The sequence below is a fragment of the Calidris pugnax genome, unplaced genomic scaffold (assembly GCF_001431845.1).
Source record: "Calidris pugnax isolate Ruff unplaced genomic scaffold, ASM143184v1 scaffold24, whole genome shotgun sequence".
Lineage (NCBI taxonomy): Eukaryota > Metazoa > Chordata > Aves > Charadriiformes > Scolopacidae > Calidris > Calidris pugnax.
Window position 1 is genome coordinate 17462971 of NW_015090922.1, and position 21672 is coordinate 17484642.

Consider the following 21672-nt stretch of genomic DNA (forward strand, 5'->3'; position numbering starts at 1 on the left):
ATCCTTATAAAATACTCCAGAGAAATACATGACCTGTATCATAACAGTGACATCTGCAGCAGCAGCTTCAGTGAGAACAGTGCATTACCATTACAGATACATGTGCTAAAATACTGAACAGGCTGTACATCGTGTATTACAATAAGCAGTGATGCTTTTAAAAGAAAGTGAACTTGACCATACATTTGGACAGAAAATAACATTCAGTTGACTTTGACTAAAGACTCCAAATTTGGATGTTTAAGTTTTACTCCAAATCGGGGAATAGAAGGTACTCAAAAGCAGTGATCAGTATCTATAATATGTGGGACCTTAATCTGTGAGCAACCGAAACGAGGATGGTGACCAACCAAGCTGGTTGCTCTATGTCCTTATCTATTTAAAAGCAGCAGGACTCCAAATGAACACTGATAATACAAGTGAGTTTTATGTATCAAATAAGGAATTCTTTAAGTGAAAGGTAGCATGAAATGTTTAGCCACCAGTTTATTGTTAAGAAGGCAACATCATAATTATCACATCCAATTCTTGGAATATTTTTTTTTTTTAAAGCATGCATAACAAACATAAGGTGGGGGCAAGGGCTCATATTTTTAATGGGCAGTTCTTACCTGTTCCTGGAAGTGGACACTTCTCACAGTGTGGGCCCCAGGCTTTGCCAACACTGCAACAGCAAAGCTGCTTGCTGAGCTGAACAGAAAGAGGATGCATGCATTGCTTTCCTGCACTAACAAACCGGTAGCAGGGTCCTTTCTCTTCAGCAACTATAGGGCTATCAGCTGCAATGAAAGCAGAAGAGAGGATGGTACTGTTCACATGAAAAGCATGACAGACAAACACCACTAGATTTCCAACACCAGTTAAATGGATTAATATTACCACCTGCATTTCAAACACCTATCTCAAGCCATAATCACAACATAAAACAAACTCTTATTTCACATCAAACACTCCTCAATTCCAACTCATCCTAGACCAAGGAAAAAAAGTATTTTGAAAAAAAATTACATCATTCCAAACCAGCAGTTGCCATGCTGCCACAATGGAGAGTCAGAATCAGCTCTCTCACTTGTACGTAAGTCTGACTGCTGAAGACTAAGGTTAATCACTAGCAACGTACAGCTGTACAGGATCTGACTACACAGCCACTGCAACATTCAGCTGTACATATGCTATATAAATAAGACTGAAAAAGGATTAAGTACCATACTTCACATTTTTTTATAAAAGTCACAATTACATATTTACAATTGTTATGATTAGTTTTAATGTGGAAGAGCCAAAGGCCATAAACTATGACTAATATGAGGTAACACGAAGCGAAGATCCGTTCAGTTTTCTAACTTGTACATCCACATTCACATACAGTTAACAGTTCTGGGCAATATGTTTGCATAACTCAATATGACATGTAAAAGCAAAAATGAAAACCAACTCCTTTTTTCTGGTGTTAAACTGAAAAGCAATAAGAAATTCTTCAGAATGCTGAAAAACTTTCTCAGGAATGGAATGTCATTGACCAGTAGCATAAGACAATTGTGCTGGAAAAAAAGAAAGAATTCACCTACAGATTAATATTATACTGTATTTTTGAAATCTAAAGATAGCTCAGATAAAGAGCTTAGGAAATGGGGTATTTTTCACTGTAAATGTACTTTCCAAAAAAATTTAAAATGAGAAATTTAGCTGTTCTCTATGCCTTCTTTTCTTCTTGCAGAGGCAGTTGATCTCAAACCAAGTAAAAGCTGATTAAGAGAGGAAAATATTTGCATTCATGCTGTTCACAACCTTTTCTTTCTCCTAATTCTTTCTTAATTTTTAATCCTTCTTAATCAGAAGGAAAATGTGCCAAAGATCATCCTGGGCTGAATGTTTAGTAATGGAAACTACCCAGGTCAAAGCTGCAGAGGTGGAAGAGAGGAGGGCAGGACACACGGATGATTTTGGCTGGGGAACTAGCAGAGAGGAGGAAAAAAAAAGACTGTGAGAAAGAAAACTCCAGGCTGGTGAGAAAGACTGAATGTTTGAGGAGGTTGGCTGCAGCCTTGAAGGTTTTGTGACAAAAAAACCAGGAAAAGATGGCAAGGATTGTAGCCAGCCACTGGTGGACACCAAGGCTTCCAGGACAAAGAGACAGAACAGAGACACAAGCACCAAGACTGACTTAATAAATAGAATAAACTGAGAAGAGCAGGCAGGGACCTCAAAAAAGACAGGGACAACTTAAAAGAGTTTGGGTCAGTCAAATAAATCTGCATCTAAAGTGCAATTAAGTATCTATTTTGGTACTTCGATTAACACTACTACTTACCTATGCATCTTGAGAGAGTAGGATCTGGCACAAATCCCATTTTGCAGGTACATCTGTAGCTGCCCATGGTATTCAAGCACTCACCATTAGGGCATACTCCCTGTAACTGACACTCATTGATATCTGTGGGAAAACAGAAACTCATCAGATACTGAAACGTGTATCAATATTCTTTCTTCAGAAGTCATCTTTGTTTTAAATATGTGCAGAACTGATACGAGTTAATGCTCCAATCAACACTTTTCCCCATACTAAAAACATATGGTTTATAACCTTTTAAAACACTGCTGAGCACATAACAGAAAACGAGCTACATTCATACATCATTCTCAAGTATTCGAAATTAAAAAACAAACACACTTTGACTGGCTTATCAACTCCTCTTTTCCTGACTAGATGATTGCTTGCGCAGTCAAACACAACTCACAAGAGCATTCACGGAGACAAGTTTTAAGTGATGTAGTATATTTTATAAAGGACGTAACACTGCTTGACACATTTAATACAGTTTTTATTAGTCTCTGTATTTGGTAGTGCCTGAAGGTTCATTGTGCTGGAAGAAGCACAATGCAAAAATAACATCTCTAGTCTAAAGCTTACCATCTTAATAGCAAGAATATGCTTCAGGAGGCACAGAACACATGTGATGTGGGGCAAAAAGAAGCGTCCGTAGGAACACAAATTTGTAATAATTAACAACTGTTTTGATTAAGTTTGCTGTTAAGACGCTACCTGCATCTGTGTCCCTCTTTTGGGGTCTCACTGAATTATTCCCCTGTGCCCCAAATATTGGGCCTCAGACCTTTATCACACTTGGGGTTGTATCTGTAATTCAGTTACTCGTAGAATAGGACATGTCCAACAATCATCTGGATACCATCTGTAACTAAGTCAGCCAAACTAGGATTTTATTTCAGGAGACAGTAACAATGTAGCTTGCACTGATATTCAAACCCTTAAAATAATAAAAAATAATAATACAAAAAAAAAGCCCTAACTCATAACTGTCTGTCATAAATTGTCACGTCTCCCCTTCCAGAAAAACAGAGACAGCTCATTAAAACAGACCTACTTTTAGAAATGCTTACGTGCATTATTTCTACCTAAGACTTCTGTCTTGGCTTAGGCTGGGCTGGCCAATAAACGAATGACAGATACTCTGTTTAACTGAAAAGTAAAATTACTGAAAAGGAAGTTGGTTCTGTTTTACCTCAAACCACGACAACTTTCCCTCCCTATCCCTAAGCTAGAAAAAAATGCCTACCTTGCTGAGGAAACAAGCTTCGAGTGGAAGCTAGCTCCTTGGAAATCAGGTATTAGTGATCATTTTATCTAAAATGTATAATATTTATTGAACTTTCCCTGAGTTTTTATAAAACCCTCACCATTTTATTTGACCTCATTGTATGCGGCTGCCTCAGTCAACACAATCAATGAGGATAAGAAGTTGAAAATGTAAAATATAACAGAAGTGTTGGAGTTTGCTTTTGGAAACCTACAGAAAGAATCTTTCCCGTTTCTACCTTTTTCATTTTTCTCTGTAAGTTTGGCTACCTGTCGCACTACACAGGAGTGCACAACTTACACTTAAAGTACAGCAGGCTCTAGCAGTTGCCATGTCAGCTGTGATTTTTTCCAAATATTCAGCGTTGAACTTATCCCTCGGCTCTTCAAATGCTATACCTAATCTAGTATCTTGACAGCACCTGGATCAACTTCACCTCTACACACTAAGCCACACGTGAAAAAGAGTGATAATTTATACCCTAGAACTTTGGATGAAATGTGATGGAAACCACATGAATTACAAAGGATCAGCTCTGCCTCAGAGGAATTTTCAAGTGAAATTCCCAGACTACGTGACTTTCTGACCTCAGAGGGAGTGGACTATTTAAAAAGGAGAATGACTGAGGAAAATAGCACAAAACCCTGCTGAAATATTCTCCTACAGCAGTCTACCTTTTGACCAATCCAATCTTTGAGCAGCAGAATGCCCATATAAGTACAGGAGTATCTTATTTAAAGATTGCACTAACACAGAATATTTAGTAAGCTAGACTCTTCATGATACACCCGAAGAAAACTTTTTTAGACAGTTTCTTCAGTTGCTTGGTCTGACTAGGTTCTTTCTTTTGCCCTGAAATCTCAAAATATGACTAGAGGCATCTACAGAGTGCTAACTGATCCCAAAAGGAAGATCATCTTTATTTCAATATTGGTATTTTTTGTGACTATTGTGAGGAATGAACTTAAATCTTAACCACTAGCAAAATAAAGACATTATTGAAACATCCCTTAATAGAAATATATTGATGCTGCTGTAAAGTTGTCAGAAGAAAACATATTGCAAACCCTCCACTTTCAAACATTAGACCTAGAAGATAATGCAAAGCAAATACTGGAACACTCAAGAACCTACTGAAGAGTTTTCTGCCTGTTGTCAGTTTATGCTGTCACATCAGTCCTCAAACACTAAACCATGGAACAACTCTGCTTGCTTTGATGAAGCACTGACTCTTGTTGTCGGAAGCAAGTTAGAGGAAGAGACTTTACACTGAATACAGGGAAAATACTTGGTATCTATCTGGGTTCACTTCAGAAGGAAAATCCTCAACACATTTATACAAATTACATGTGCACAAAAAGCACATAGAGATTTTGGAGGAATAGGAAAACATAGGAGAAATTAGGAGATGGAAGAAAGATAATGCAAAAAATTAAGATACATATTTTTAACAAGGACGGTGCTCTTTCATTCTAGTCTGGCTTTTGCTTTTTATCGTTTAATATTAGTTACTTGTTGGTGTTGACATTGGTACATATTGTGAAAATAATCACTCCCTTTCTACTTTGTAATAGCCAGATGTTTTTAGACAAATTTCTCCCTTTACAAATTCTAAGTACACCTTTTTATTCACAGGAAAACGAACCTATACTACTGATAAAAAAAAGGAAAATATCTCCCAGGGGACTCACATAACACTTTTTCTTATCACATTTTTTGGAACATCTATCTAAGTAGAATTAGCAGAAATGCTTTGTCTAGTGAAGACAGCATTTAAATTTTAAATCAGTGAAAAAGACAATTTATTTTAAATAATATTAATTTGACTTTGATTTTATAGTTCTTATTTTCAAGGAAACCAAGTCTCTTTTAACTGTTGAAATACATTACTATTTGCTTATATGTCACCATTATGAAAAATTTGTAACTCTTCCTTTGTATCTAGGAGGATAACTCTACCATTCTATACGTATTTGTAAGCAAGGTATGTAATTACATAGCATGACATAAGCGCATTCATACTTTCAGTGTCTAAAATGATTAATGATGCATTTTTCATTTATTAGATGATGATTTTACTCGTGGGTTGCATTAAGCTTCATTGTAAGGAATTTTAAAAATATATGGATAAACTTTATTATTTGAGTACTGACAGTATATAGGCCCATAAAAAAAACCAAAAAGTAAAATCCCCCATAGACACAGTTAGATAAGAAGAGGAAAAAAATTATTTATGAAACTTGCTTTCTACCTGGAGTTTGAATCATTTTGTTCACAATGCTAGTATTATCTGTTTTACTCAAATGAACCATATCTTTTAAGTTTTTAGGACTATTATCTGTATATTGTAGAAAGAAAGAATGTTTGGTGCTATAATTCTCAAGCAGCTTTTCAACTTTGACTAACTTAAATACTGAGCTCAAATGCATACATATATTTACAGTGAAGTGAAGAAAAAACCCCTCTGTTCTGCAGAAGGGGGTACAAAATCTGGCTTTGCACTTAAACAAATTCTAATTACAGGTTACAGACTTCAACTAGTTGAATGACCTTGAATACCTAGTACCAAAACTGTGTTATTTGGATTTTATAATGAAAATTCTTTTAACATAGCTTATATTGAAGTCTTTATACAGATAACACTGTAATTGTGAATTTTAAAGTAAATTGAATTTAAGCATCATCTAAATAGAAATCGTGCACACTTTTACAGATTTGAATTTTATTTCATGTCACCGCTAAAAAAAACTGGCATAGGATGTAATTTGCAGGTTGATGGGATCTTCCTATACATCATCAATACACAGTCATCTTTCTTTCCAAGTGATTCAACTATTCTGCAGGAAACATTCGCAGATGCTGTCATGACTACCTCTGTATTAAATCTCTTCCCAGATGAACTGTTCTCGTATGTCCAGTATTTAAAAATATAACACCCCATTCACATGTACACTGTTATTGCTATTTAATGTGGGCACTGCTGCATTTACGTTCCAGTTTATACGTAAGTAAATACCAATGAATGTTCCTTCTAGAGTTCCCGATATGGATATTTCTCTTGGTAAATTTATCCAATTTTTAAAGTTAACTGTACTGTGCATGTCTGATGCCTCAGCATAACTTAATTATAGTGTATTTTAATGTCTCTTTTCCAAGTCATGATTTTTCAATGAGCTCACAGAATAACTGAGCTGTTGCTCTATGCTGAATTACACAAGCCTATCTAGGGATTCAACAGAAACAAGCCATAAATTGATAAAAAAACCTCTCAAATTTTCAAAAGAAACATGCATACATGTAAAAATAGTGTTTATTTAACAACTTCTAGTAAAAAAACCAACCCCAAATCTTCCAGATTTACTATCTACTTCACTTTATTTCAGGCTGTGGTAAAGGCCACCTACCCAAAATGTTTCCTACCACCTGCCATCCTACCCAGCTGTGCAAATTGCACTGGAACCAACTTGTTCAGGCAGCTGGAAAAGAAATTTTATTCAAGATTAACAGACTCTTTTTTTTTTTCTTTTTAGCCTTCTATTTCTTGTATATGGACATTAAAAAAAATGGTTTTTTTAAATTAGCATAGCAATGAGAATTAATTTGCTCCATTGCAAAAACTAAAGAAAAAACTACTTTAAAGTTGTCTGAATTATCTTTTGTTGTGTAAAAGTACAAACAGTCTACATGCTTGAAGAGTGATTTGATAAAACACCTTCATCTACGCAGAGGAAATATTTTAAGGGGCTATGTAGCAGTACTGTAAAACCATACACAGGTAAGTACAGCTTTCTAAAGACCAACTAAATATTAATTTTCAGTTTCCAAGGAAAACAGAGTAATGAAGTTCCACTGATAAAAAGCCTTTGCATTAGTGACACGGAAAAAAGGTTAAGCAAGGAGTTTTTCCACACAGCACCCTGCATGGCTCCACAGCAAACTCTTGCAGTAGGTGCTGTTATTTATGATTTATAAAGAACTGGTAAATATAGCATTGATTTTGTAATAGTTGGTACTTGATCATGCAAATGGCTTGGCCCTTCTCAATGGTAATAAACTGGTGTAACCCCACTGGCACAGAAGAAGTGTTGTCTTTCTTCACTCACTGACAGCCTGACCCTTTGCTGTTACTCTTTAGTATTATACAAGCCAAAGACACAGACCTGGTTCTTGACACACTGTGCTCCTAGATTTGGTAGTCCACCTCCATGAAAGATTGACAAGAAATGAAGCTCTATTCATAATTTGGATCTGCTGAGATGAGTGGAAGCCACATGCCATTCTGGCGGCCCTATGGGTGACTCCACTTCTCACAAGTTCATCCAAATGCACAGAAGCTTTACCATAACCAAGGTATTGACAGTGGCTCCTCCTATAGCCTCTTGTAAGCACACAGCACGATATATGGTGAGGTCAGCCACCACAGCGCTCCCAGCTTTGAATAACCCAGACACTGTAACCAAACTGCTGCTAATCTATCCCGCAATCTTCCCCACTAAGGAGAACTTAAAACAGGCTCTCTTAACAACAACAGTTAGTGTTTGATACCTTCCCACAGATTTTTATAGCTCTACTGGGTGTCAGGTCAACCTGCTCTCAGAAAATGCAATGTGTTAATGACTCAATGGCACTGAATTTCCTGGGGAAAAACAGGCTAAAACAACCATTTCCTACCTGAATGCTTGCCTGCTCCTGTGAAGAGTGTGACTATAAATGAAGTGATCTTCACTACTTATAAAAAACACAAACAAACTTCCAAACCCAAACAGAAGTGAAGGAGGAAGATGGGAACAACATCACTCAAAAAAGAAAGCATATACTAACATTGAACTTGTTATAAACCATGATAATTATATATAGCTTTACTAATCCAAACCCAACTTCATCTTCAAATAACATACATTAATTAGTAGATAGAAGATGGAAATGAATGGATAACTCTGATATCAAAATGAAAATTTACATTACTCATGACTTTTCTTCTTGTTTTCTACGAACTTTCATGAAGAAATTTTATTTGGATTTTTGTCCAGGGTAAGGCAATCTTCAAGATTTCACATTAGAAATATGACAAATCACAACTGTGTTTTGAAAGCACTTTACCAGAATCTTATTCCACAAACAGTTAACAGAGTCAGATGAAGCACTGACCTCAGTTTTTAGTCATGAGCACAATTACATGGGGTGAACATCGCAAAACTAAATTAATTTTCATTAAGCGCAGGCAGCAGTTAATACAGCAACCTATTTTCTTGCAATAACTGTGATTTAGAGAAGGAATGAAGAGTTGCAGAGGAAAGAAGAAAACAGAAGACACTTGAAAAAAAACCTTAATCCTTATTTGTTACTTTTCTCTAAACAGTTCTTTCTTGCTTAAAGATCTAAAACCCCAGTGGCTTTTCAATATTTCATTCTGGATAATGAGGGTCAGGCTCTTTTACTCAAGTATTGATTTACTTGTTCAGCTCTCTTACCTCCATGCACACTGGGGAACTGTAAGGACTGAAAAAGAAATATATGAATCAAAACTTTAAAAGGAGAAAAGTTAGATATGGGATCAAATTCTGTTCTAAGATACTTAAGTTTAGGGGCCAAAGCATTTATACACGTAATCGAAGGTACAGAAGGGTGAGGTGCAGTAGAATGTCTTTCTCTCCCCGCTCTATGGCAATGCAGGGAAGAACTCTGTGCTGGAGGGGAGGATTTAGTGCAGCAGGTATTATCTTCCAATGTTCTGCTTGCATTCTCCAATTCTATAATGGTTTTTAAAGTAGATTAAAACACTCTTTGGGGCTACATTAGCTGCTATTCAACACCACTTTGGTTCTCTACTGGAACTCCTACTTTCCTTGAGCAATGGCATGCCTAACTCTATCACACTGAGGCACTGAGGAAGTGAATCCTTTCAGCTTTATTCCAGGATTAATGACACCATAACGTAGCCCGAGTATCCCTTCTCCAAGGATAATAAACCATGCCAAGTGTAAACATTCAATCCTAGGAAAAATTCCTGTGCCTACTTATAACGCGATCTGTACCTGTCACTTACTGCTGAAAGAATATGCTTTGCTTGGTTACTGTAAGACATGCCGAGTGATTTACTGGGTGCATCATAAAGCTACCATAACCTCCTTTCATTTGCCCGTTTACTGAAATACTCTACTTAGATTCCTCAGCAAGCAAATACGAAAATGTTTCACAACCTACTGGTCTTCTACACATTAACAGGTCAGCATCACCTGAAGAGCTTGATGCCATCAATAGCCAAGTGAAGTGGTGTAGAAGGACTGGTTGATCAGCAGTGAGCTGTTCCGCTATAGGTCAACCTACAAAAGCTGACGGTTGGAATATCATCCCTGTAGTAGCCCTTTGGCAGCCTCCAGCTGGAAGAGTATTTAGGAAGAGAAATTCACTGTGTTTTGGCTGTGTTAACCATTATAACAGCTCTTCAGACCACCCAGGCCCAGCTGGCCTAATGCAGAATCAGAGGAAACGCTAAAGTGGTGTAAAGCTGTCTTCTCTCCCTTCAGCCTCGTAGTTCATTTGGGCACAAGAAGCACATCCACTTTCTACTCCTTTCAGATAGCGAGTGAGGCCCACATTTGGTCACAGACATACTGGAATTTGAAACATTCCTATATAATGAAATACATTCTTTCATCTCCATGCTTAATGCATTGAATTTATGCTCATCAAAATCATCACAGCATGGAGCATGTAACCACATTTAAACATTTCACTTAAAAACAAAATTCTAGAACTGAATGCATATGCTTATTAATGTCTTTCTGGTCAAAGATGCAATCTTTTGACAGTACATTATTTAAATCTATCCATTTTAAAGAAAATATTTTTGCTCAAGGAGAACAGTCTATGAGTTCAAAAAAGTCAAGGGTCACCGCAAGAATTCTGAACAATGCAAATGTGAAAAAAAACAGTCTTTGATTTTTTTTTTTAAGAAATCATCGCTACTACTCATGTAAAGAATGTAGTCAAATATCTTTTCAGGAGCACTGATAACTTTGAAATGATAGTGCCAGCTATCAAAACTGGATAAGGGTTTGTTGGTTTGTTTTCTTTTACTATATTATGCTGAAGTAACTAAAAGACATTTAAAATGTTGAAAAATAAGGCTGAAGAACACTAAGAAGTTATTTAATACTAATTAAAATAATAATCCCTCTTCTGAAACAATAGATCTCATTTGTATACAGTGTGTTTTCTGTTTTACACATTTGGTAGGTGAATTTTGATAATGTGAATAAACATCTCAATAGACGAAAAGTTCAGATTCTCGAAGTCAGAGTACATGCATAAACAGAAGAAAACAAGACATAATTTCACAATTTTTGGGAAAACACATGACAGAGATGATAAGGCATAAAAACTAAATATGCAACAGCCTCCAGCTAGGACAGTCATGGTATTCAGAAGGTCCTCAGGAAGACTGAACCAAGAAAGGGAAAATGTAGAAGCAGAAAGCCCAGTCAGACCACCACAGCCCTGGCAGCTGCACTGAAATATTCAGAATAAACCTGTGGCTAGGAAGTACTGCAGCTCTTCTCATTCCCGCTGTCCCAAGTGCCTGCTGCCAGAGGACACAAGCAATCTCAACATCAGCAGCCCACAGCTGATTCCAGGCCTAAGCAGCATGAAAAGGTAAATTTCTGAAGGGGGACTTATGCACTTAGCTCTGAAATCAGATTTCTATGCTTTTCAAAAACTGAATGACTTTGTTTAAATGACCAAGTAATAAAACTGAACAGAAAATGTTTACCTCCTTTTGACTCAAAGCAAGCAACTTGCCTTTCAATAAAAACCACACACATTTAAGACACTTTACTGTATTTAAACACAGCAAGACTTCTAGATCAACTATATACTAATTAGAATTTTTCAAACTACTGGGCAATTTCTTAATTAGAAATGACCCAGTGGTCAGTCATTAAATGCTGTTTAGTAATATCTGTCTTGACAGATGTTTCCATGCAGTTAAGTGCTTTAATAGGCACAATATCTCATGTTGCTAATTAAGACTGGAATATATAATTTATGTCTCATTTGTGACAATTTGACTCATTCTGGTGGTATACACTAGGCTTCACTGGAAGTGCCATCTGACTGAATGATCTCCAAATCAGCTCAATATGCAGACCACTTCTTTTTATGAAAATCAATTACAACTGTACCTATTAACATCACTGAAAATACTGTTCCAATTATTTCTGCTATATCTATATTGTTAACCACTATTAATATCCACAGTTGTAAGAAAAATATAATATCCAAATTTTACTGCCTCCATTAGATCTGAATGTTTCAATAATAGTCTGATTAGGAAGAACAACAGGGGGCAAAAGAAACAAACAAGAATGTTTGGTTGCTAATGAAACTATTGCTACATATATGTCTATATAAATTACAGAAAAAAAACGGTTGCTTATTCTAAGAAATGACCCACTGATTTCTGTGAGCTACCAGAGTAGCAGCAGGATAACTCAATCCAACTCGTTTTGTGCTTCTGCATGGAATTTACTGGAACACAAGTTTGCAGAGCCACACTTTTCAAACACATAATCAATGTCCAAACAGCAACCCAACCCAATTTCTGGAGATATATTTATTTCTCAGTATGATCATCACAAAAGAACTTCCTTGAAAGAAGGTTGTTAACTTAGTAGCTAAGTAACATTAAATAGCATTTCTTATGAAGTTAGGCTGGTTTACTACTTAAAGTATTAAAATATATGTCTAACATGCAGAGAGTACAAATTTATTACTGCATTTTAGGGACAAATGTAGGAGAGCAGAATATACCTTTTAAATTTATTTTAAATCATGATGAAGCCAAGGGAAAAAAGCTTCAAGTCCCCAGAGAAGATGATTACAGAATTTGATCCATCAACATACAAGTACTAGTTTCTGCAAGCTCATATACATTTAATTTTAAGCATATGGAGACTTTTCAAGAACTTCCATGCACAAATTTTTACTTCATTGAAAAACAGCAAGTGTTCAGGTATTTTTCCAGTTCTTCAAGATAAGATTTTTAAAGTGCTCTATTGGCAATATGTTAGTTTCCTGAAAAAGGAATCCAACCTTTTAACCAGCTGTTTTTTTCATTCTATTTCACTTTTCCAAGAAAACCATTAGCAGAAAGAAACAGTAAGTATCATTCTAAACAGGGAACCAGAAATTAGCACTGCATGTGGATTCGGACAAAGAAGTTGCAACTCTGATAAGCTGTATTTTGGTTTTAATGACAGCCTTAGGGTATGCATGTGTGTACGTGTAATAAATCATCCCATTGAAAAGATAATTACTGAGGGGGAGAAAAGCCTTCTTGATACCAATTACACTAACCTGTTCGAATTAGCATACCCACAGATGGTTCTTTGTTGTCCTACATACACATTAGAGAGAATAATGTTTCATTACATTAGTTCACTCACTTGAAAGGAAAAGAAAAAATCAGGATCCGGTTATTAATCACACTAATGCTACATAGGCTTTGTAAACTAAGGAGGCTTTTGACTGCAATAACAATGTAGAACAAAAGGTTAATTAGGCTTTTAGGCTTGAGTTTTCAAAGGCAGTGAAAGTTGGACAATATCTAGGTGAAAACAGCAATCTGTTTTAGCTGCTGGCAGGGATTCAGAAATATATCCCCATAACTATTTGGTCTGGCAATGCTGGCCCTTTCTAAGCGTGGACACAGCATGCACACTCTTTCAGCAAAGAATAATCTAATTAAAATGTATACTTGCATATGGACATGCTGTGCCACTCCTTTCCAATTTAACTGTAAGGATTATTACAAGAATATGAATACTCTCCCACTAGCAGCTTAAACAGTTTTCTCTTCACAGCTATTGCTGTTTGTGATATAGACAGCTGTTTCTTCAGTAGCCCCACTCTCTTCTCTTCTGAAAAAGCCTGTCTGCTTCAGATAAACACAAACAGGACACTTTTGCCTGACTCATTGAGAAGCACATGCTAACGACCATTTCAAGACTGAAATGCGTCCTGCCAGCAGCTTTCACATATGAAGCTAGCTTTCCTGATGACTGTTCAAACAGAGCTAAAAATCATAACCCTGTGAAAGAAAATCTTGTTACTTACTTCAATAAGACTAAATTTCATCTTGGCTTTGTTTCATGGGTATTCTTTCTCCCAGTTTCTTCCTTATTTGTACCTCCTTTTTGGAGTGTGTTGGTGAGTAAATTACAGAGAATTCACCCAAGCCTTGATAAGGCACTATGGGGAACCTGCAGCAGTCACCACATCTGTCCTCTCCAGAAAGCTAAGAGATTGTCCTTATCCTCAATTCATCAACAGTCTACCTCCTGGTGGGATAATCCAACTCCTATTATCTGATTAAACTCTAGGTTATAAGTTTCCATGTATCAACTACAAGTTATATTTAGAGCCTACAGCTTGCTCTTTTCTGGGATAATGATAGCAGTAATAAAACAAACTGTTTAAAACCTCATACTTCCTGCAGTATTAGTTATGTAGTACAAAAATGTGTCAGGGGAAAAACTATCAAAACCCAGTACAACAAGCAATGAGTGGCCTACCAGGTAGGGATCTATCTCTGCACACTACCATAGCAGGACTTAGCTCCCTCTAATGCTACTGCCCAGAGACATATGTTCCCCCTCTCTGTCAGCCTGTCACTGCTCAGTGAAACAACTTCCTGGCCTACTTCTGGCAACCTTCACAAGCACCAGACCATTGCTTAACCGTCTGTAGCCCCTGATTAAGGGTCTTTGTTTCCATGAAATAAGGTTTGCCAACACCTAGGTACAATCCCTTGAAACAAACTGAATGTCCTACTCACCTTCAAATGCCAGCTGCATTGCTGCTCTCTAGGAAACCATTGTGTATACAGTGGGGTTTGCACACAACTACTGGAAATACAAAAGTTCCTGTCTCTCCTGGACCATGTTCAGAGGGACTAGTGCATCATGGCATCTTCCAGACATTTTCTGTGCTGAAAGTTTAATTTGTGTTTAATTTGAGGCCTGAAAAGATGGCCCATCTATGCCTTACACTCACCTTCTTCACCTTTTCATTTTGCAGTTGTCATCAGTAAATTGCCGTCAACATGTCCCCGTGCCTTTTCTTTATTAAGAGAACTCTACAGTCTTCCACTGCAGATCAGGGAACAAGCTCTTGAGATACAATTTGCAATTCTCCTCCATTTAGTTTTGTCCTATTTTGACCCAGCGCAATTTTCTCTCACAGTCCTCCAAATGCCTCTACCATGCAAACTGGTAAACCACTAGGTAGAGAACTGAGCAGGAGAAAGGCTCAAGTGCTTATACTTTTCATATAGCAGCTCACATGTTCCATAGCAGTGGAAGCAGTGGGATGTTTGTGTTTTGTGCTCTACGAACTGTATTTTTTTGGTTGGTAAAATCATTTCTCTGTGTAGCTAGCTGCTGCATGTCCCTTCATCAACATGCTAACTGAAAGTTTTCAGTTAAATACAATTAACTTTATTTCCAAAGTGCCTACATATAATCTTTAACACCAATTACTCTTTCATTTTCTCCTTTTCCGCACCACCACTACTATTTGTTGGGACTTATTTTCCCCTTGAACTGTCACAGTGACGAATAAAACTGACCACAGGTCAGTGTCAGCCTCACTTGAACTCATTCTTCTCTTCCTTCCCAAGTCTCCCTCCAGAGCAGGAGATTGCTCACATCTTCTCTGAGCTCCTTTCTCCTGTTTACTCGAGCTGTGCCAAACAACTCAGGCAAGCAATTAAACTTCTTCCTACATCCTCATCTGGCACCTCTGTTCAATACTCCAACATACACAGAAAGAACAAGCATGGTCATCTGTTCAGCTTTGTCAGATAGAGATGCCATAGACCAGGAGAATCTGAATGCCCCAAGGCTTTTTGTGTTGCTGCATGGCCATGCGGATCCCACAACCCTGTATGTTTTGATAACTTCTATGCTTACAGCCAGAAGATATAATGGGTACAATCTCAGAGTAACACAACTTGTGCTGTGTCTAACTCCATACATCCTCACCTGCACTATGCACATTCTTTAAGTATGTGCGTCACCGCTTTATATGGCAGCCAGATACACATGGTTTTTCATTTCCACTTGTCAGTGAAATTATCTGGCTGTTCTCAGTACTGTTGTGTCTAACCTCTTAAGTCCAAAAGAATTGTTCTCAAATTACTCTATACTTTCATGATTATAGAAATTATTCTCTATTGCTAGTTGCATCTGACTTAACTGGGTAAGTCTGCAGGTTCACTGTTTAGCAAAAGAACAGACAGAACAATGCATTTTTACTAAAAAACAAAGTAAATAAATCCTTATGAAGTCATCTTTATACTTCACCAAAGAAAACAAGAGTATATGTAAAAATTTTAGACGTTTTTTGCCCAGAGGAAAAAACCAAAACCCAGCACTCTGTGGAATTGTCAATATTTGCAAAGAGTTAAAAGTAGTCTCAATATTTTTTCCCAAGTATAAATTCAGTGGACTGGATTCTTTCATCCAGGTCACAAATATCAAAGGATCTGTCACAGAAAACTGGTACTCAAAATAAACACCATCAATTGTGGGCACTATCATACCTTGACAAAATGTAGCATTGATCCTCTTGTAGCCTTGTGGGCATTCCATCATAGGACTGTATCCATGGTAAGCTGAAAAAGGTCAAGAAATTAAAATTAAAGGTTGTACAGGTAACTTTAATTCCATCTCTTTCCACATATAGACCACTTAAGCCTTCAGCTAACCAGTCAAGTTTATATATTTTCCAAAAAATAAATATTTGAAATAGGACATTATCTTTCATCCTAGTTGTTCTCAAATATTCAAATGATTACTTTACCAATCTTTCCCCATCATGCTGGGAAAAGATAAAAGTTCAAGATTCAAGATGGAAACTCGATGGTTTTAAAACTGAGAGCAGCTTTAGAAAGCAGAATTATCTTCAATGTTAAGCAAAATTGGTGGGTACTGTTTCTCCTGCCACACTGAATTAAAAAATATTTGAAATACAGACAAAAAGAGACGAAGATAAACTTTTAAAACAAGGCAAAAATAAGGAAAAGGCACATTTGCAATTTACCGAACAAAGTTGCTGAATTTTGAAAGACTGTGCCAGTTATTGGCTTATCACTGTAAATTGTCAAGGGCATAACAACACTGCAAAACACAGACAATTCAATTTTGCCAAAACAGAAAATGTTCGGTTAACTGGCTTTTTATTTCTATTTATTGTTTCTTCCCCCACTTAAGGTTACCTTCGAGACTACAGAAAACTGTTTATTGATTCTTAAACAGTTATAACACCATAAATGAGAGCAGTAACTTCTTTGTATGGTTATGCACTAAAAGCTAAACTATTGGCAAAGCCCAGTACTTTATTAAACATATAGGACTAAACTTTTGGCTCTATGATCAGACAAGTGCCTTTAATAAGAGTCAAGAGAGTTTTTCATAACTTGAATGCTACAACAGAGATACTTTACATTTAGTCAGATATTTTGTTTTCCTTTAAGAGTGTTCTAAATGTTCAGCAGGCCAAAAAAAGAACAAACAAACATATTACTTCCCATCTTTGCTGTATATAAATTGTGAAATAAAACAGAACAACTGAGTGAGATAATGTTTTCAATTGGCTTCACTTCACAAATAATGCCTGAATTGCACATTTATCCCCGCAGCTTATGTTAAAACTAGTAACTAACTGGTTGACTGTAACGATAAACCAAAGAAAAAAAAATTCATTAGTTCTTAAGCTTTTCCTATTTTTAGGAAAAATTTAAGTAACGATCTTGAGTAGTAGTCTTTGGAGCACGAAACCTTTATTTCAATTTCCTGTGAATTATTTAAAATAATTGCTTAATTAGAACATCAAGATTCTCCTTAGAAATTGCTTACAGTGAAAAAAATGGCTAAACAAAAATAGTACAATTCAAAATACAGTAACAAGGTTTCTTACAGTTTTGAACACATACTTTTCCATCTTTACATTGACTACAGCCATTTTAATACAAATACAAACTTGAAAATTTCATCTCTCACCATGAAGTGGCAGCTACACATTTATTTTCAAGGCAGCTCCAATCTTTTCACAATGTTAATATTAAAAACAGACAAAATTTAAGGTAAGATTTTCAAAAGCACAATGCATTACCCTACTCCTGGTCCCCCCAAAAGTCAATGAAACTCCTAATGCTCATGTTGGCAGAATCAGATTCATAATTGCACTGATTATGTCCCAGTGTATCTGTGTTTGCCATTACAGACCTGATTCAATTCACGCTAAAACCAACAGTCTCTCTAACTTTTTGTGGGCAGGAAAAGCACCTGCAGTACAGCCTGGCAGAGGAAAACAGAGGAAGAGCACCAGCCCACGAGCTATGCCAGACCTTTTCCAGTGCTGCAACATATTTTCCCTTCCAGGGTGACTCAGCTGGTCTAGAAAGTGCAGTGGTGGAGTGAGGTCAGAGATCTTAACTTCTCCCTCTCTCTTCATATCCTCCTACTCCCACATTGAGCAGGAAATAGCGGCTTACTAGCAGCTGTTTTCTTCCTTCTACAAAGAGCAGCAACATAAGCAGGTCACAGTAGAGGAAAGAGCTTGCTCAGTGATGGCTAGTGATCCATGTGGGAGCTGGATAGAGTCCTACATTACTTACCCTTTACTCAGACAACCTGTTTGCAATTATTAACTGTTAGCAAGGTTCCTGAAGAAACATAACATTCCCCATGTAATAGAGAAATGCACTTTGTCTTAAAAGTCATCTTCTGTAGAAGCCCTCAAAAATGGAGATCTGTTCCAAAATTTCTTCTTTTGTTTTTCACTAATACTGAATAACCTGTAAGCTTACAGTCATGGGAGCTGCCTCAGGCCAAGGCACTTGACTTTGCAACAAGACAGAAGCCCTGACTGAGCAGTGGCTATTACCCAAAATACACAAGCACATCTTTACAAAGTGACATAGCCCTATCTAAGTCCATGGGAACAAGACACATGACATACATCCTTAAGAAGCAGACTGAAGAGAGGGGAAAATTGCCTGTTAACGAGACTGAAGTATATGCTTAAATATTTTGATGAAGTGGGTCTTGCAGAAGATCACGTTAAATGTAACCTGATTATGTATTATTATAAAAACAGGTCAATATTAAATTACGTTTATGAAGCATAAACCCATAAAAGCAAAAAGAATTCTGTTTGCTTCCAAAAAGACTACAATAAAAAGGATAATACCAATTTAGTGAAGTATCAAAACAGGTCAAAATTACAGGGGACTAATGTGGGATTAATTTTGCCAGCTGAGACACTACCATGGACATCAATTAACTGATAACTTACTAATAATTTACTTGACTTGGAAGTTTTTCTAGCCAATATCATATATATATATATAAATATAGTAATATATAAATATATTCACACTCTTTTTACCACTGAAACATTCCGTTACTGTAACAAAAGATAAAATACTTGATGAAATACAAATCCTTAAACAACCACTCCACACTTTTATTAAATCTTATCATAAATTTATGTTTATCTTTGGAAATTGTCTGGTCTACAGAAGCATAACACTTTGATACTGACATGAGGCTTAATTTGAGACCTATGCCCAAAGGACACTTAAACCCAGATCTAACACAGATATGAAAGTTCAAGTTGTGTGCCTAAGTTCAAACTAAACATCTATAAAACTCCAAAATGCTTTAAGATCACTTAAACTCCTGCAACACTCCCAGTTTATCACCTTAAGCTCTTAGAAATCTGAAAATTCACTATTTGGACCCATGCAGAACTGCCATAAATCATGGCATGATTGAATACCATCATGCTTAACTCATTCCTAAATCAAATCTAGACGAAGAAAATACATATAACTCTACCAAAGGTTTCTGTCAGGTTCAGTGAATATTCTTGAAACATACACCTCCCAAATTATACTCTTGATATAATGTAGTGTTAGATGACACTGTATTTTAATCTAGAGAAAACAGACAGTGCACCCATCTCCTCTTCCCTTCTTAAAATAGTAATGTACAGTGAAAGCTCCCAGCTAGAAAGATGAGAAATGTATCCCGTTATACCTAGGAGACACAAACCCTTACTTTCCAGGAATGTTTTAATCACAAGGACAGGATTATTCCAAGTCGCAACATTCTCTGTCTCTTCTTGAAATCATACAGTTACATTCAAAAAAACAATTCCAGATTCAGCCAGAAAGGGGGAATAAGCATGACTCATAAGTAATTAAGGACATTGGGCAAGAGACTGGGTTCCCAGTCCTGTTCCAAGAACTGTTTCTACATTTTAAGGGTTAGGGCATGTCCTCAGAGGTATGAAATGTAGATTAGAAATTCTTCTGGCAGATAAGGAAACTCTGGATTGCCCCATCTTGAGCAAGTGTGCTAGCCACTAAGCTTTCATAATTAAGGGACAATGCTCATCTCATTAGTATTTAAAAAAAAATAAATTCTTACTCAGTGCTTCGAAAAAAAGGTGGTGGACTTCTCCTCAGGAGAGGTTTTAGGGTGACTTCAGGCACTTTTCTGTACCGACCTAGGAAGCATCTGGGGACCAGGATTTTGGACATGGTTTGTCCCAGTGTTCCCCTGTTTGCTTGCTCTTAACATCATGCCAAGCATCTTGGCATTAAGCAGCTGTCTGATCAACACATTGTTTGTTGTGGATTCCAGGCTAAGATGGCCAGTGTTTTACCTGAGCTATGAAGAACTACCAAAAGGGTTTTCCCTTTGACCTTGGCACCAAAAATTTGTATTAGTAGCTCCAATCAGTTTTTGGTTGAAGCACATTTCAGGCTTTTGTGATTTTTCTCATGGCACATCTACATCTGCTAAGTAACATTCAGCATGTTCACATGCTTCTGATGAACAAGAATTTCAGTTCTAGTTAAATTGCTACTTCCTTGGAGAAAGCTATAAAATCAGGAGTCATTTCACAATTCATACACCAATGCAGAATGTGTCTCCCTGTTAGAAATTATATTTATGTGCCACAGGAATGACTATTTAGATACCTGAGTCTTTTATTAACTATGGCCCTCAAAGACCTCAAGGAGGCTCTCTTTCGGAAGCACATCATAAGATAAACATACTCCAAAATACTAAATTTAAATGCTTCATAAACTAGAAGATCAGACTGAGTCAGCATAAATTTACATCACACTCTCCTGTCGAAGGAGAAGTCAGAGAAATTAGGAATAACAGCAGATTTTCTGCTGGAATTGTATTTACATCCACATTAAGGCTTGTGGACAAAAATATGCTTCCAAAAAAATCAAACACTGAACACATTTCCAGCACTGCTATCTGTATGAGTAACAGGGGCCCAGAAGACCTAGATAAGAATGACTGCAACTCCCTGCGCTATTTTTGGCCTGCTAAATGCAGATCCACTCCATCTGCAAAACAGAGATTACATTATCTTTTCTCATCTTTCATTTAGTGATGAAAATATGACATGGCAGCGAAATATTCCTGTGCAACAATAATGTAATTCACAAAAAGTTTAAGAGACTAGCTTCACCTATCACGCAAATAATTTGAAATTTCTTTCTCATTATAATATGATGTCAAATCATAACAAAACAGTGAAGGAAGTCTTCATCATTGCCTAATTGTTCAGGAAGACACTTCAAAAACAGAGAAAAAAAATGTAACTGACAATTTAGAGGCTGGAAAACTTTGGCTCCAAACTTGAAAGTTCATCTGCAGTCCCAAGAGGTCACTGCATCCTCTCCAAACAGTAACTGGTGCCTCTATAATTTAACATTTCTGCACAAACTTTTAAAATAATAAATCCAGCTGGAAGAGGGTAAGATGATTCAATGTCATTATCCCTCCTGCACTGAGAAAATGCAACAGTGCATCTCTGACTTAAAGGAGGAAGGAGAAAAAACCCCAAACCCAACAGCGTTAACTTTGCAGGCTGCACTGAGTCCCTGCATATTGTAACTCTGCTGGCATACAAGACAATTTCAATTTCTGCAACCTGTCCCTAATCAAATCATAGGATATTCTTTCTACCCAGTTCC

At 36.8% G+C, this 21672-nt stretch overlaps 1 protein-coding gene across 6 annotated transcripts in view; it reads right to left on the reverse strand.

Moving 5' to 3' along the window:
- The window catches only part of LTBP1 (latent transforming growth factor beta binding protein 1), a 193588-nt gene that overhangs the window by 69226 nt on the left and 102690 nt on the right, over nucleotides 1–21672 (reverse strand). For all 6 annotated transcript variants that reach the window (XM_014950707.1, XM_014950706.1, XM_014950710.1 and 3 more), the window contains 3 exons: nucleotides 16204–16275; nucleotides 2312–2434; nucleotides 612–779 (listed from right to left, as the gene is read on the reverse strand). In XM_014950707.1, coding sequence (XP_014806193.1) covers nucleotides 612–779; nucleotides 2312–2434; nucleotides 16204–16275 — 363 coding nt within the window. The remainder of the gene's footprint in view (nucleotides 1–611; nucleotides 780–2311; nucleotides 2435–16203; nucleotides 16276–21672) is intronic.